General features: G+C 39.7%; 1 protein-coding gene across 2 annotated transcripts in view; it reads right to left on the bottom strand.

The window, feature by feature from the left end:
- The window catches only part of grik2 (glutamate receptor, ionotropic, kainate 2), a 166164-nt gene extending 153874 nt beyond the window's left edge, over positions 1–12290 (bottom strand). Inside the window, exon 1 of one of the 2 annotated variants that reach the window (XM_053494214.1) lies at positions 11807–12290. In XM_053494214.1, the coding sequence (XP_053350189.1) occupies positions 11807–11924 (118 nt within the window). In that variant the 5' untranslated portion in view covers positions 11925–12290. The remainder of the gene's footprint in view (positions 1–11806) is intronic. The other variant, XM_053494215.1, reaches the window with a different exon arrangement.
- Between the last annotated feature and the right edge of the window lie 3736 nt (positions 12291–16026).

The following is a 16026-nucleotide window of genomic DNA, read 5'->3' as shown; positions in this document are numbered from 1 at the left end:
TTCTAATTATAATCAGCTGGTTTAGTTAACGGATGGAACGAATATGTGGTTTAGACTTTTACTTTTTGCACAAAAATGGCTAAAACTTGGGAATTCTCGGGTGATTTGTGAACTTTCTGTACAAGATCTTCAGGAAGCCATCAAGCAGGCATGCATTGAGCGAGTGACACCAGAGGACTACAGACACATTTTTGACTCCAGCTGGATTCAGACGGTTTTGAAGGAAAAAGCACAAATATTGATTGTTGCATAAAATAATAAATGATAATTGTTTACTTTATTGTGATTGTTTTAAAAATTTAAGGAAGTCATTAGGCAGCATTGTGGCTAAGTGGTTAGCAGTGTCGTCTTGAACCATCAGTGTCCGGGTTTGATTACCGTCCCGATTCGATTCCCGCCTCTGTGTGCATGGAGTTTGCATGTTCTCCCAGTACTTGGTGGGTGTCCTCCAAGTACTTCGATTTCCCCCAACAGTCCTAAAAAACATTTTTTTACAAATTGCCCATAGTGTGTGAGTGTGTGTATTTGTGTGTACCCTGCCTTGTGCCCTATAGGCTTCAGGCCCCCTCACGACTCTGTATACAGGTATAAAGCAGTATAGAGGATCAGTGAGTGAGAAGGTCGTTAAAACATTGCATTTTACCTTGGTCTCAACATTTTTGCCCATCACCAAATACTATGTGGCCCAATGTACTATATGTAAACACCATCACACCCCCATGTGGGGTTTCCCAAAAAGTTTCCACAAGACATTCACCTGCACCCACACCCACAGCCATGTTTTAAAATCTAGTGGAAAGCCTTCACAGAAAATTGGAGGTTATTATACCAAAAAAAAAGGGAAAACTCTATAATAAAGGCAATGGATTAATGGAATGGGCACATATGGCATATATGCGTGTGACAGTCAGGTGCTCACATACTTTGCCTAAGTAATCTGTATCCCTGTTGTTCTATGTAGAATTAATGATTCCAGATGTTATAGTATGCATTTAGCATAATTATTACCAACTTGTTGGTCAGTTGATAAGATCATTCAAGTTTCTGTGATTATTATGTGAGTTGGTTGCATTCTAGATACACGAGGAGAGCCTTCTGGTTAAATGTTCAGAAAAGAAACCACTACAATGAATCGAGCGTCTTGCCTGAGGTCATTTGAAGCTGTGTGATCCACCTGGTCTGTGTTTAATTCATAGTGTTGAAGATCTGGGCACAGACACGCAGCTGTTTAGTAACTCAAAGTGAAAGAAGGGTCAAGTGGCAGCTACAAAACAATGCTGACCATCTCTAGTTCTGCCCATGACTAATGGACAGGGAAACACTTTACATCCTTCCACCTCCTCCTTCTTTACTTCCTGTATTCTGAACTGATGTTCCAGTGAAATTAGCAGAACATTTCAGTGGATGACTGTTGGACCAGCTAAGCTGGCATTTAATAAGCAGCCTGACCTCTCTTCCATCTGGTGGAAAGCACTCTTAATGATTTTCCTTTGGGGAGAAGGAGCAGGACAGTTCTGCTTGGAGTTCTGCACAGGTATTGATTGAGTCATATTCGTTGATAACTGTCGAGGAAAAAGAGAGTTCAAAAGAAAAATAGAGTATGAGGCAAATAAAGAAAGAATAAATATATTCCCCAAGGGAATAAGCCATAAAGAGGAAGTCAGCTGTAGTGGAACACACACACCCCCAACACACACACACACACACACACACTGTCCCACACACACACACTGTCCCCCACACACACATCTGTCTGTCAGTCTACTATCTGTCTTTACCGTTTCTATTCCATACAGTAATATTGCACTATAAGAGCTATACAGTATTAAAAAAATAAAAAAAAACCTATGAGCTAGACTGAAATAGACATGCTGCATAATACGTCCCCCCAGAGAATAACTGTCGCTCTGAACACTCAAACTGACTTAAATGATATAATATAGTTTTTAATGACTTTTCAGAATTGAATTTGAAAACCACTTCAGTAGAAATTTGCTCATTTGGTGGGTTGGACCAAATAATAGAGAAGCGGACGTCTGATATCTGTCCAATTTGGCATTGTATTCTACTTCGATTTTTTTTTTCCTGAGTAGATTATTATTTAGATTTCTTTTGGGACCAGAGGCAGGATACGGTCCAGAATCTACCTTCCCCTGAGCCAGATCATTCTAATTCATAACCCTCCAAATGAGTTATTGACTCAGGGATGCCCCATGGCAGGGTGTGATGGGGGGGCCAAGACCTTGTCCTGCCTCCTCTCCTACGTCTCTCAGCTTCTCGTAAACTGAATAGAAATGATTGTGCTGGCTCGCCAAGTCACAAGCAATGCTCTCGCTCTCTCTTCTCACACACACAAACAAACACACACACACACACACACACACACACACAGACAAACACACACAATTTACTTTGCAAAACCCCTATAACACTTCTGAAGGTCTAAGTCACTGGCATAAGACTTTTAGCTTAATTTTGAAAGCACGGCTATGAAAATGTGATATCTCTGCTTTGCAGGCTTACCTGAGGCGACTCTATTTAATATACATTTTGTTGATTCTTTTTTTTCAGTAGCTTTGTGAAGTACACTATTTTGATCAAAAAAACGCTTACCTGCCACACACATCTGGTCTAATAGGGTCATGTTTATAAGAAAGCAACAATTAAATATCAGGACAAAATAGGCAGAATAATACCAACCAAAAAAATGGAATAAAAACAGAAACACAAAATCCAAGATTTTCAGCTTACATAACAGCTTTTTAAAAACAGTTTTGGTCATTTCCAAATTCCCACCCACTAGCAACCTCACCCACTATCACAGCACAGTTCATGCTTCCTCGAAGACATGTAAAGTCATTTACCAGATGATGTTTGTGCTAAACACACTTGATAAAAAAGTGCTATCTGACCTCTTCTGCGTGCCCAAGCGCACAGATTCCCATTGATTGGCCAGTGTCACCCTGACTGACTGACAGAAAAGGCTGTCTTCCACCTAAGAGACCACAGTCACAGTTTGATCTCCAAGCCATAGATGGCTGTAGAAATTTTGGGATTTAAACTCACTATCACCTGACATTAGGGTGAACTTTTTCTGCTGCCTTAACATAAATTAAAGAGAATAACACAACAGGAAAAGCAATTACGTACAAAAAAAGTGTCCTTCGGCACTTTATCAGCAGCTTTTTTTCCACCTACATTGCCTGTGCACTCGAGCTTAAAAAGCCACTGTGTCCCCAAACCTGAATTTTAATAATTTGTGAATAAGACCACGTTTTTGCTGTTTGCCGAAAAATAGTGGCATCTCTCCATCCTGTGCTCAGAGAATATCCCGTGTTGTACAGTTCTTGGAATAACAGATCATGAACAATCATCTGCCAAAACCTTCTCTGCAATCAGGCTCTGGTGTTAGCTTTATGCTAGTTTATCTAGTTCTAGCTTTATGCTAATGTGTCTAGCAATGCAGGACATTGTACTAACCCGAAGCCTGCCACTGATCCATTTACTCACTTCTCATCACAATGGAAAGTAACTGTTGACATTTTCTTGCAGGACTTACTGTAAAACTTTCTGTAGACTTATGCAATGTGTTATCAGCATATTATACAATCAGAAAATGTGTTGTGTGGCCGTTATAGTAGCTTAATAACTGTACACTTTGCCGTCTGATCAACTGAATTCATGCACTGTATACTACACAACTAAATGAGCTGATATACTGTACTTTTACCCACACCAGATCATCTTTAAAGCATAAAATGTGTAGGTGGGTACAAAGTGTGAACTCATCTCAAGCTTCCTGGTATCTTTACATGCAATGTGTGGACTGTGAAAGTTGTAATGTGTGAAACATTTTTAAGAAACACCAGTGTTCTCTAAAAGCCTCCATAATAACCATTATACTACCATAACAAAATCTCAGTTGGGTCAATTTGAGTTACTGCTGAGCCTCTGTTGACTCAGATAGACTCAGATAGACATCCTAAAACCACTCGAGTGTAGGGCTGCAACAACGAATCGATTTAATTAGAAAAAATCGATTAAATCAATAAAAATCCATTACTAAAAGACTTGGCAACCAATTTTATAATCGATTCATTGTGACACGTAGAGACATTTGATTATTTAAAAAAAAATTTAGTTGAGTGCGGAGCGGAGTCAACACACTCGCGCACTGATGCTAGCAGAGTTTGGCGCCTCATAGACAGGGCGGAGCAAAAAAAAAATTTTTTTAAACGAGCAGAGGTAGAGGAAAGATACATGGCGGAGACAGAGAAATCTGTGCGACCCAAGTCATCCAAGAGCATTTCACACTTAATAAACAGAAAAAGTGTGTTTTCTGATTTGAGTTGTTCTTTATTTTTTTTTATAAATTATTTATTGTTCTGGCAGCTCAGGTGGCACTTTATTTAAAAAAAAAAGTCTATATATTTGGCAGATGTAAAGCATACATATGTATGTTTTTGTGTTAGTCAATAATTTTATTTTATTATTATTATAATAACAGCTCAGGGAGCAACATGTTTGTGCACTTTCTAAAGATTTTAGTTCTGTTTTTGAATAAAGGGTTCGGAAATTAATGCTTTTCATGTTTTTTATCCAATTTATCGATTAATCTGGGAAAAAAAGACAGATAAATCTATTATTAAAATAATCGTTAGTTGCAGCTTTACTCTAGTGTGACTCCAGATTTGATACACATTGTTGAGAAATAAAGACTAATAAAACTATTTAAATAAAAAGGTTATTTAGAGGGATAGAATAGCAAGTTCCCTAAAAACATCTTTCAGCAAATTATTCTTAGCTTTTTTTTTGCTGTTAATAAAATAAATAATCAGTTTACACATTAACGGTATTAAGGGAATTAGGGGGAATTTTTTGGTCTCTGTTGCACCATTAAAAATGTTACTCATTTAAAGGCTTTTGTGAGAAAACGAACGAAAAAAAAAAAAGTTTCCCTATCACATCACTTTACTTTCAAGACTGCGCCATGTTCAGTTCATCCGTTTGGAAAAAGGAAAGATTTCTCAGTGGTCCGATGTGCTGCATCACATGGATATGAAAACCGTCTATGCTGTGTAATCGGTGGTGTATCCTTCAATTTGTTGGGAGTGTTGAAAATTATACTGTGGGAAAAAGCCTGTATCAATATCAATCAATATCAATCACATTAGCTGCTGATTAAATTATAACATACTCAGTGATCAATATTTAAAGCTTGGGATAAAGCTTGCATTTGCATTTGATCAATGCAACAGCTAGTGGAATTAAAACTGAAACAGATAACAGCCACAGTGATGATTTAATGCGCAACTTAAAAAATAAATGTCTTCTCTGTTTGGAAAGAGAGGGAGCATACAAGCGCTAAAGCTTAACAAATGCTGTAAAAAAAAAAAAAAAAAAACATGACCTTCTTAAAATCCCATGGGCCATTTCAAAATTCAATTAAGCCCAGTGACCATCTTTGCAAGGCTACAGCAGTGTGCTTTACTTCAACAGCCCATTGAAAACATATCGTCATTTACAAGCAAGCCCTTGGGGTGAAGGAAAGTGTAGTGACAAGGGTGTTATGTTAAGGCAGCCAAGAACAACTTGTCTTATTCATGGGCATAATGGCAGGGTCAAAGGAAGGCCAGGAGCATTACATTCTGCAGTCATTCAGTATGAATTCCACATCCGACAGATTCGTGTCCATGATTGGCAGATTGGCACCCACAATTCTTTGCCCACTGAGCCACTGCTAATCCAGTAAGTGATAGACCTGAGTCCACAGAGCTTCTCCCGCTGTGTGGGCAAAACAAACACATCCTCTAACTGTTACTAGTAGATATCTTCTAGCATGAGGCAAGTCCAAATTGGAGAGAGAAGTGTCAGAGTACCTATTCAAAAAAAGCACGTTACAGAGAATTCAGGTTGTTGCAAAAGACAAAATCCTTAATGCTGGATAAACAAATCCATCATAATCAGAATTTAATTCCCCAGTACTACCTACTGTTGTTGTTCCTCAATACTGAAACATATTTTTTTTTCCAGTATAAGACTGATACCTACATCAGAAAGAATTTCACATTTCTCTAAACTAGCTTAAAGTGGAAACGGTTACTTTAAGCAGCTTAGCGATCATTTAAATAGCTGTATTGACTCTGAGTTATCCGGCTTCAGGCCAGGACAGGGTGTAATGCACACAAAAGCTTCTACCCACAAAAAAGGTCTATTTGGTAGAGCTGATCGTTTACACTGGCAGCACTGAGCAAAAAGTCATTTAACTGAATTAAGTGAACGATTTTATTTTCCTTTGAGAAATTTTATAAGCACATAATCCAGTGAAAGTTGGCACTTGGAAAGAGAAAACACATAGCTCTGGAAATTATATAGTGCAGGCAAACAAAAGGAAATGATTAAGGAGGAGCACATGTGCTTTACCTGAAAATTCTTCCATATTACATAAAGAGTCCTCCACTGGCAAAGCACGAAGAATTTATCATCATTCATTCAATTATTTATTTATTCATTTATTTATTTATTTAATCCATGGTTGCTTTTCAGCGAACAATAGCTTCCTTCCATCTGTACATTCAATATTAAAGTTACAGCAGAAAGCTGCCTTGGGTCAAAAAACTCCTTGGGAAGGAGATTCTGTATAAAGTATCATATAATGCTCTTACATAGGCAGGTAACTAAAATTGTCCAACGCACACACATACTGTACACACATCTCATTTCCATGGAAGCGGGCCTATACTGAGGGAGGACTCACAAGGTCAGTCCTGTTCTGAGTGAATAGTCAGCACCACAGAGGACAGACGAAACTCAATGACGGAAAAAGTGTCATTCTCTCATCCACTGCTCAATGTCCCCTCTCTCTTTCGACATGTCAAGCAACAGAAGTTTACCAAAAGAAATATTCTATGCAAGAAATACAGATTTTAATTGAATGCAGATTATTAGATCTGTTGTATTATATGATTGCGGCAAATAAAAGAGCGATTTGCATTGTAATGGAATTCACTTTGCAGTGCTTTCACAGTCTTATCTAATGGGTTTCTTTGGGTCAAAAAAACCCTCGATCTCTGAGCTTGTGAAATACAGACATTTCCTGCTTATCGTTCTGATTTTGTATCCAAGTGCATTGCTCAGTGATCCGCTTATCCACACATTGTCTCTAAGTAGCTTTAATTCTCTGTAAATCTTCTTATTTACACGCCAGGTTTGGGGCAGGGGTAGTGCACATTACTCTGTTGCAGTGATGTGATGGTTAAAAATATCCCTGAAGTCTTGTAACAATTTTACTGTCTTTATTCACTCAAAGGCGTACTTGGGCTATGCTCACACTACAAGTCACATTGTTCACTTCCAATTTTTTGGGCAGAAGAGATTAGCACTGACTCCAATGTGGCCAAGTCTGTCCTCTGAACCGGTACATGTGCACACCACAAGATCATGCAAGCATTCATTCGTTTTTTACAACAATAGATGTGAAAAAATTATTGAATGGTTGGGATGGCAGGCAGTTAGGCAGACGTCATTGAGCACCCCACGCATGCACAGAGGCAAACTGCTGCATGAATTCCAATCTGAGATCCTTCTCATTTAAGTTGCACGACCACATACGAAAGTGACTCAGTGCATTCAGACGGCCAGGAAATCTGATCTATGTCACATTAGAATAAAAAATTGGAATTGAGTCACTTCAGGCTGGTAATGTGAACGTACTGTAGCTATACTTTCTCAGTATTATATTTGACAAATTTTATATGTACCATAATATTTTATTAATTTTTCATTAAACCCATTAATAAGTTGCTTTTCTAACATGTACAGTATGTGGTCAAATACCACCAAGGAGAACATACCTAATACCATGAGATACCACAATTAAGCCATCAGTCGTTTAGTTTAGACTTAGCTCAGCTAAAGCAATGCATGTAGAGATGTCATCATGCTAGTACGTACTTTTGTCTTTGCATACATACATTATTTCTACCTCATATCCTGTGTGAGATCACAAGAGACCTGTCCCTGGGAACTAGGGCACACCATGGCACAGTGGCGTCACGGGGCAGAAGCACACACACCCACACACCAGGAGCAATTTGGACACATGAATCAGCTTATGCTGCATGTCCCTGGGCTGTGAGAGGAAACCAAGGAAATACAGGAACCATGGTGAAAACAAGCAAACTACACACACATTTGAACACCCAACCCTGGAGGTGCAAGGTGACAATACTAACCACTTAGCCAAAGTGTCATTCCAAATTACTGTCATTACAAAAAGCATATACTCCTTATATACATATATCTTAATTAAACAATAGTGTATGCCTACATTAAGGATTCTATTAGTAAAGAGACACAGTCAAAAACTGGTCCCCCATTACAGCACCAATGTTCCAAATCAATTTTTCCAATGATGGTAACAACAAGCATTTGCACTGAGCAACTTTAAACTTCCCAACACTTAAGAATAAGTAAAGATGTTTAAAGAAATTAATGAACAAAGTAAGGAAATTTCCCTATCTACATTCACCAGCCGCTTCAATAGGTACACCTGTTCAACTGCTCATTTTGCTCAAATTTCTAATCACATGGTAGCAACTCAATGCATTTAAGAAAATAGGCATGGTCAAGACGAAGCAAACCAAGCATGAGAATGGGGGGAAAAAACGATTTAAGTGACTTTGAAATTGTGATTGTTGGTTTCAGACAGTGGTGATCTTCTAGGATTTTCACACATCACCATCTTTAGGGCTTACAGCAAACGTTCTACAAAAGAGAACATATCTAGTGAGTGACGGTTCTCTGGACAAAAAATGTCTTGTTGATGTCAGAGGTCAGATGAGAATGGCCAGATTGGTTTGAGCTGATAGAAAGGGAACAGTAACTCAAATAATATCTTGTTACATCTGAGGTATGCTCAAAGGCATCTCTAACTGCGCAACACCTTGAAGCAGATGGGATACAGCAGCAGCAGTGTGTACCACCCCTGTCAGTCAAGAACAGGAGACTGAGACTACAATTCGCATGGGCTCACCAAAATCGAATAACAGAAGATTGAAAAAATGTTGCCTGGTCTGGTTATTCTTGATTTCTGCTGCAACATCAGATGGCAGGGTCAGGAGTTGGCAAACAAACAAAAGCATGAATCCATCCTGCCATGTATTAGCACTTCAGTCTGGTGCTGCTGGTGTAATATGGGAGGAGATTTTATTGGTACACTTTGGTCCCTTTAATACCTGAGTATTGTTGCTGACCACAGGACAACACAAACTTAAAATAATCTCAAAATAAACTGGTCCCTTAGAATATGACAATGAGTTCACTGTACTTAAACGTCCTCCATAGTCACCAGATCGCAATCCAACAGAGCACCGCTTATTATGTTAACATCATGGATGTGCAACCAAAAATGCTGCAACTGTGTAATGCTATCATGTCAATATGAACCAAAATCTCTATGGAATGCTTCCAGCACCTTATTGAATCTATGCCATGACGAATTAAGGCAGCTCTGAAGGCAAAATGAGGTCCAACCCAGTAGTACTAAGGTGGACCTAGTAAAGTGGCTGGTGAGTCTAAGTAGGCTTTGTAAATTGAGAACCCTAAAAGGCTCTTGACGTGTGAGCTCTTAAAGAGTCCACATCAAGACCTGCAACAGAGTGCTTCAGAAAGCTAGGGAACCCCTAAGGATCTGTCTCTGCTATGACCTGGAGAGCTTCTGAGCTCCTGTACCTCACTCTAACAACCCTAATCATGATATGTAGCAAAGAGGAAAACAATGCTGCACTACAAGGAAATGCTTTTGGTATGATGGTAATATTGTTATAAAATATTTTAATAGAACCTGCTGTGAGATTGTTGTTTTAAACTTGCAATGACAGGTAATATTTTAAGTGTTGAGTTTCGAATGATTTAAGAATCTTGGCTCCAGCATTGGGGATGCATGTCTGCACAGTCCTTTTCTGCTAATGAACAAATAATTCATGAGCTGGATCAGGTTGGCTAAGAGATGCATTATGAGGCTGCATTGCAAATCAGGGTTATCCCACAAGATGCTTCGAAGTTTAAATAAGGGTTTGGTTTGATCTGAGCTGAATTTACACTGGTGTGACAAAGAAAACGGCCTAATGCATTATCCATTCAAAATAACTGTACAGTAGTCTAGAGAGATTAGTTAAGCCACATGAATTTTTTTGAACAGTTTTTTTTCTGCCCTTTTTCTCTCTCTCTTTCTCTCTCTCTGGGGGAACCCTTACATGTCTTATGTAGACACCTAAAACCTGTGGTTGATGTGCATCCCTTTTTTCTGATTCCTAAAAAATGACCTGTTTTACATTTTTATTTGCTAAGAATGCATAATTTTTTAAGCATGAAACATGGTTTTGGTTTCTCTTCCTTCTCTTCTTTGCTACTAAAAATTAAAAATCACAAACTTGCTTCTGGTGCATCTGCTATGGCTACTTCCAACTCCACCACTTTATATGTTTATGATACAGGATAGGTTCAGGTGAATTTAATCCAAAAATTAAAGCATAGTGCACGCAATGGTGAAATATCAATTGACACTATAAATTAAAACAAAACTCACACAAATGGGTAAAATCTTTCTATGTCACATTATCTCCACGGCTTATATGCACTTGTGGCTGATCACACACACACTTGCTGGTAAAATCCCAAACACATGGTGGACATTTTGTGTCTTTACTCTTCACAAATCTGTTCAAGGTTTGCGATTTAAATAAAAATTAAATGAAATCTTTTTTTTTTGCTCAGAGAGGTCGTGTCCAGTCCAGCGTCAGCCTAAACTGGTTGTTGTGCCTCTTAAATTAGAAAAGCCCTAAAGCTGGTGCTATAGGCCGATCACTTTGACACAGCACATAATTAAAGCAAACCACAGGCTGTGCTGCAGAATTCCCCTGGGTGTGTTTGACAGAAAAATGATTGCACTGACTAAGAACCAAGAATAGGAGAACTTCACACACAGGCCTGGCTCTACAAGCTACAGCAGTAGCTGATTTACACTCCAAGCTCATAAAATATTTCTTCCCAGCGTCCCAACCGTTTAATTGTGCTACATAATATTAGCCTCCATAACTGGAATATCATTAGAAGTCTATTTTTCTGTCGAAGCCTATCTGTAATAGAACTTCCTGTGTGTGAGAGCTAATGGTAACGCATGAGCAGGAACAAAGCATGCCTTGAAGGGGTTGCTAATAGCAACATGCAAGAGGAAAAGCTGCTGTATAAAGAGACTCCACTTTAGATGTTCTGCTCAGAGCTTACCACTACACACACTACTCCGAGATCAGGTAATACACTGTTATAACACTTGAAAAGATGGTGCATAATGGGAAACAATAAAGAAAACAGACAGTACCCTGATTTTTTTTTTTTTTAGTTCTATAAAAATTCTATAAACCTGATTTCATTTAAGAATTATGATTCATTTAAAGGCATTAAACTTTATCAGTGGAATAACCTCTATCAGCAGAAAAACACCAGAGCTTTGATAATCTAATAGGTGAATAAACAGTGTGTGTGTGTGTGTGTGTGTGTGTAAGTACTGTAAGTATTGTAATTCACATAAATACCGCCAAAGTAGGTAAAGATGAACTTTAATTAAAAAATGTCATTGCTAACAGATCAGAGGAATACCCTGCGAGTGAGGCGTACAAACACAACTTGTTAGAAGAGCAGTGTGTGAGTGGCACAGCAACACGTGAACTGGGAAGCAAGGCAAACTATGGCGACCAAAACAAATCGCCGTCGTGTGGAGTATGCACTGAGAGAAACACGCTCTTACCGAATCGTAAGACGTGTGGCATCCCGCGGGAGTATCCCACACCTAACAGGAGCAGCAGAAGGATCTTGACGGATCGCCTGAACCTCGCGTGAGTTATCAGCAGCGAGGTAATCTTCATGATGCCTGCAATGTACAGCGTTTAATTCCTTTGGATAGCAAAACTCCCGTCCAGTGTCTTCTTTAGTCGTCTTGGAAGAGTGAAGGCCAGCGCTCAGAGATCACGGCATGGTCACGGAGGAGTCGCGCGCTCGCGTCCCGCATCCGTTCCGAGAAAAGCGCCGCGTGTCCTATACCCTCTCACTGCACCAACGAGCAGGCTTCCGACTCGGCGAGCGGCGGCCCATCCATGTCACGCGCCACGAATCCGGACGAAATCCATGCGCGAGGAGCCTGAAAGAGAGCAACGAGAAGCAGATTGGAGATCCACCTCGAGTAATTCGGCGCGGATTTCGGGGAACTGAGAGCTTTTTGCGCTTGAGCTCCGCTCGCCTAATGCAGGCGCTGTGCTGCACTGCTGCGCACCTTCTGACGTCGAGCGGAGATCAGCGGCGGCATGAGAGACACAGCGGGACACATCGGGCATGTTTAACTGCCGCCGATCACCACACATCGATCCGCCTCCATAAATCAGCCCCAAACACGGCTCTTTCCTGCCGCGTCGCCCGCCACCACACGTCCTCGGTAATCTCGCACATTCGCTCATCAGATGTGACCCCTGAATCCAGCGTGTCGTAAAGCAATAAACATCGATCTGTGGATTTTGGACTAACGCCTAAGACCCGTAAACGGCCCCCAGAATAAAGATCAAGGGGAAAATCAACAGTTTGTATCAGGGTTGTTGTATTTGTGTCGCACGCTTTTTGCTCTGGAGATTTTCGGCTATAAGCGACACACACAACGCGCCTTGTTCAGGGAAATACATACTCAGGTCTTTGTAATTAATAGGCTTCATTAATGATTTATTCAAACAAAACGAGTTCGAACTACAGTTACGATATGCTCAGTAATAAATAACGAATTTAATCAGATTTAAGGTATTTTACGTAAAATGATTGTTTAGCAATTACTCTGAACACGAATCACTCTATTTTGGATGTCATACTTTTGGACGTTTTATTATATCAGAGACTGTGTGTATGTGTGTTTTTACCTTCAGCTTCTCAGTAGACTGATAAATGTCATGAGTAAGACCACCCTTTGTAATGAAACTCTTACCTAATATTACAGGCTTCCTAGCTTTGTACCACATTTGTCATTAGTGTGGTTGAGATTTATGTTGCTTATATGATTAAATTAAAATATAATGTTAAAACGCACAGGCGGTTTAAAAAAAAAATAATACAACGATTTTAAAGGCGCCTCAAATAAACCCCGTTCAAGGCCGAGGATTTCAATGATTTCAGGACCACGGACAGCGACAGTGAGGCCTAAAGGAAGACAACTCAAATTTTTATATCTATAACTGCAGGTTTAAAAATGTGATCAGTAGCCAGTCCATTCCTTAACCTAGTCCAGACATATCGCTTTATTCTGTGTGCTTCAAGAGCAAGGATATGACTGAGAGAGGTTTATCTGCTGTCACTTTGTCGTCGATCGACAGATCCGGTAAACAGAAGCCTGACTCCTTTTTTTTGTATTACGTGAATTGTAAATATGCACTGTGGTCACTAGCCATATTTCTGTCTATACTGCATATCAACGCACTTCACACCTAAATTAATTAAAGAGTCATTTGATGAATAAAGTGTGTGAAACAAACACAGTTTCTAAGCCTGTTATAACTAACAGAGGGGCATTCAACATTTTAAAGCCGTCCTTTCACATTTTAACCAGCGTTTAAAATTTCCTAAAGCATGTAAATATTGAACTTTTTTGCTGCTTAAAATGGGCCCTTAAAATAAAACATCATCCTAAGAGAGTGAAGATTTTCCTTAAAGTCTTCTGGAAAAAAAAAATCACAGCAATGTCTAATTCAGCTTTGTTCTCCTATACAGCCAGTGAGAGCAGAGACGGAGCGCACTGTGTTGGAGCGTCCATAAATTACACCCGTTTTTTCCCGGGGTTAGCCCTGGCACTTATCCTCTTATCCTATAATAACTTTCTGCCTTACATCAAGCACCACCATCACTCCAATTAAAAGCACACGTTTTAGTTTAATTTCTGGCCAGCAGTCTTTATGGTCAGTTATGGCTTTGACCTCATCGACCAAAAGAAAAAAAAAAACGGCACATGACTTTTTTTATCAGCTTTTTCCGACTATCTAGGGATAAAAGCCGGGAAAATTGCATGTCTCTATACTTCTAGAGTATATATGGATCATGAAGCAGAGGTGCGTCGGTGAGGTTATAATGAGCGCATCGTATTTTGTCAACGCAAATGATTTTTTTGGAGGGGGGTGATGGGCATTACCAACTCGGGGTCATGCAACACTGGTTATTAACTATCAATCATAATCGCCTGCGATATTTAGCACGTCATCATGGATCACGGGGAGTAATTGTCCGATCTAGTTCAGAAGTTCAAACCTAATTCAGTCGTGCGTCGTTTTTACGCGAGGTTTTTAATAGCAACGTGAGTCACAAGTTACCGGATTACAAGGGCGTTATTCACATTTGTAACATTTCATTGCTTTTTTTTATTATTCCAAACAAAACTGCCTACTCGTGTGGTTCTGGCGAAATAAATAACAAGGAAGGAGCATGCACTTACTTACTTTGGCAGGAGCAGCGCGAGCTGGAGAGCAGGAACAGAGCCGGAGGAAGTAGTTGAGCTGTTCCGTTGGAGCGGAGAGGAAAGCGCGCGCTCAGGCTGCTCTCTCCTCTCCGCGTGCGGCCCGTGGACAAGCCACGCCCCCTGTCGGACAAAGCGCACGCTGCTTAAAGACACGCGGAGACGATCTGGGGTGCGACGCTTCCTCCGGGTGTCTTACTATGAAAACGAGACAATTAACACATATTTTCTCTTTCTCGATCTACGCGTCGTTTTAGGAAAGAAATATTAAAGTGGGATGCTACTGTAAATTTCTCTCTCTTATGTATAAAGACTGGGGTTGAATTTTAATCTCTGATCTGCATTTAGATAATAAATGTGTCTTTGATGGCAGGATGCCTTGGATGGCAGGAGGCTGTTGAAACGTAAATGGTTAGTTATGTCGGATTTGTTACCTGGTCCAAAATAAATGATCACATAACGACATTATTTCCATGCAGACTTCCATGCCAGATCCCATGAGTATTCCCAACTATACAGCAACTTATACAGTACAACACTTTATAATACATAAAAGTATTGTAAAGTGTTGTACTGTATACTCATGAGATCTAGCATGGAAGTCTGCATGGAAACCCCAGTGATGCAAGAGATAACCATGGCCTCAAAGTTCACATTAGTGTCTTCGCATGTTCTTTCTGTGTCTTCATGGGTTTCTTCAGGGTTCTTCAAAGTCCTCTCAACTGCCAAAACATTCCAGAAAATGGACTGGCTATGCACTAAATTGCCTGTGAGTGTGAATGGCTAACTAGAATAAAGTGGTTATTCAACACGAAAAAAATAAATAATTTAAGTTTGTCTAAGGAGAGACCTTGACAACTCACTGGAACCCAGAGGACCCAAAGGGAAAGAGAAGTGTCCTGGTGTGCCCTGGGTCGGCATGGGCACACCAACGGTTGGGTTGGTACCAACCAATTATGCCTCTTTAAGGACAAAGATGACTTTAAATGTATTTATTATGCCTTAGTGCATAATAATAAGCCACACGTACTGTACTGACCTTTTAGTAGCTTTATTTTTTCCAATACTGTATGAATTTGGAGAAAAAGTGCAGCAATAGTATTTTAAATCAAAAAACATTATGTATGATTGGCAGGTATCATGAGAGAAGCAGACATTTTACAGATCAGATGTCAGGGTTTTAGTGAAAAAGTTCATTTCCACCCTGTGCAATCCATATGGCTGTGCCCCAAGAAGAGTAAAAAACAATCAGCATATAAAACATATCAGATGTCTGTTTTTGTAGTTATGCTAACGGATTGATTCATATGTTAGTATTTTTTGTTTATTTGTTTGTTTGCTTCTTTATTTTCTTTCTTTTATTAAAGTAAAGTGATCCAAAAAAAATTTAAACAGCCAAATGTGAGTGAGTGAGAGAGAAAGGGACAGAGAGAGAGAGAGAGAGAGAGAGAGAGAGAGATGGTGGGAGGCACTCTCTTTGGCTCTTTTGT

This window comes from Clarias gariepinus, chromosome 4, assembly GCF_024256425.1.
Source record: "Clarias gariepinus isolate MV-2021 ecotype Netherlands chromosome 4, CGAR_prim_01v2, whole genome shotgun sequence".
NCBI lineage: Eukaryota > Metazoa > Chordata > Actinopteri > Siluriformes > Clariidae > Clarias > Clarias gariepinus.
Note: the sequence above shows the minus strand (reverse complement) of the source record. Positions and strands in the feature narration are given on the sequence as shown.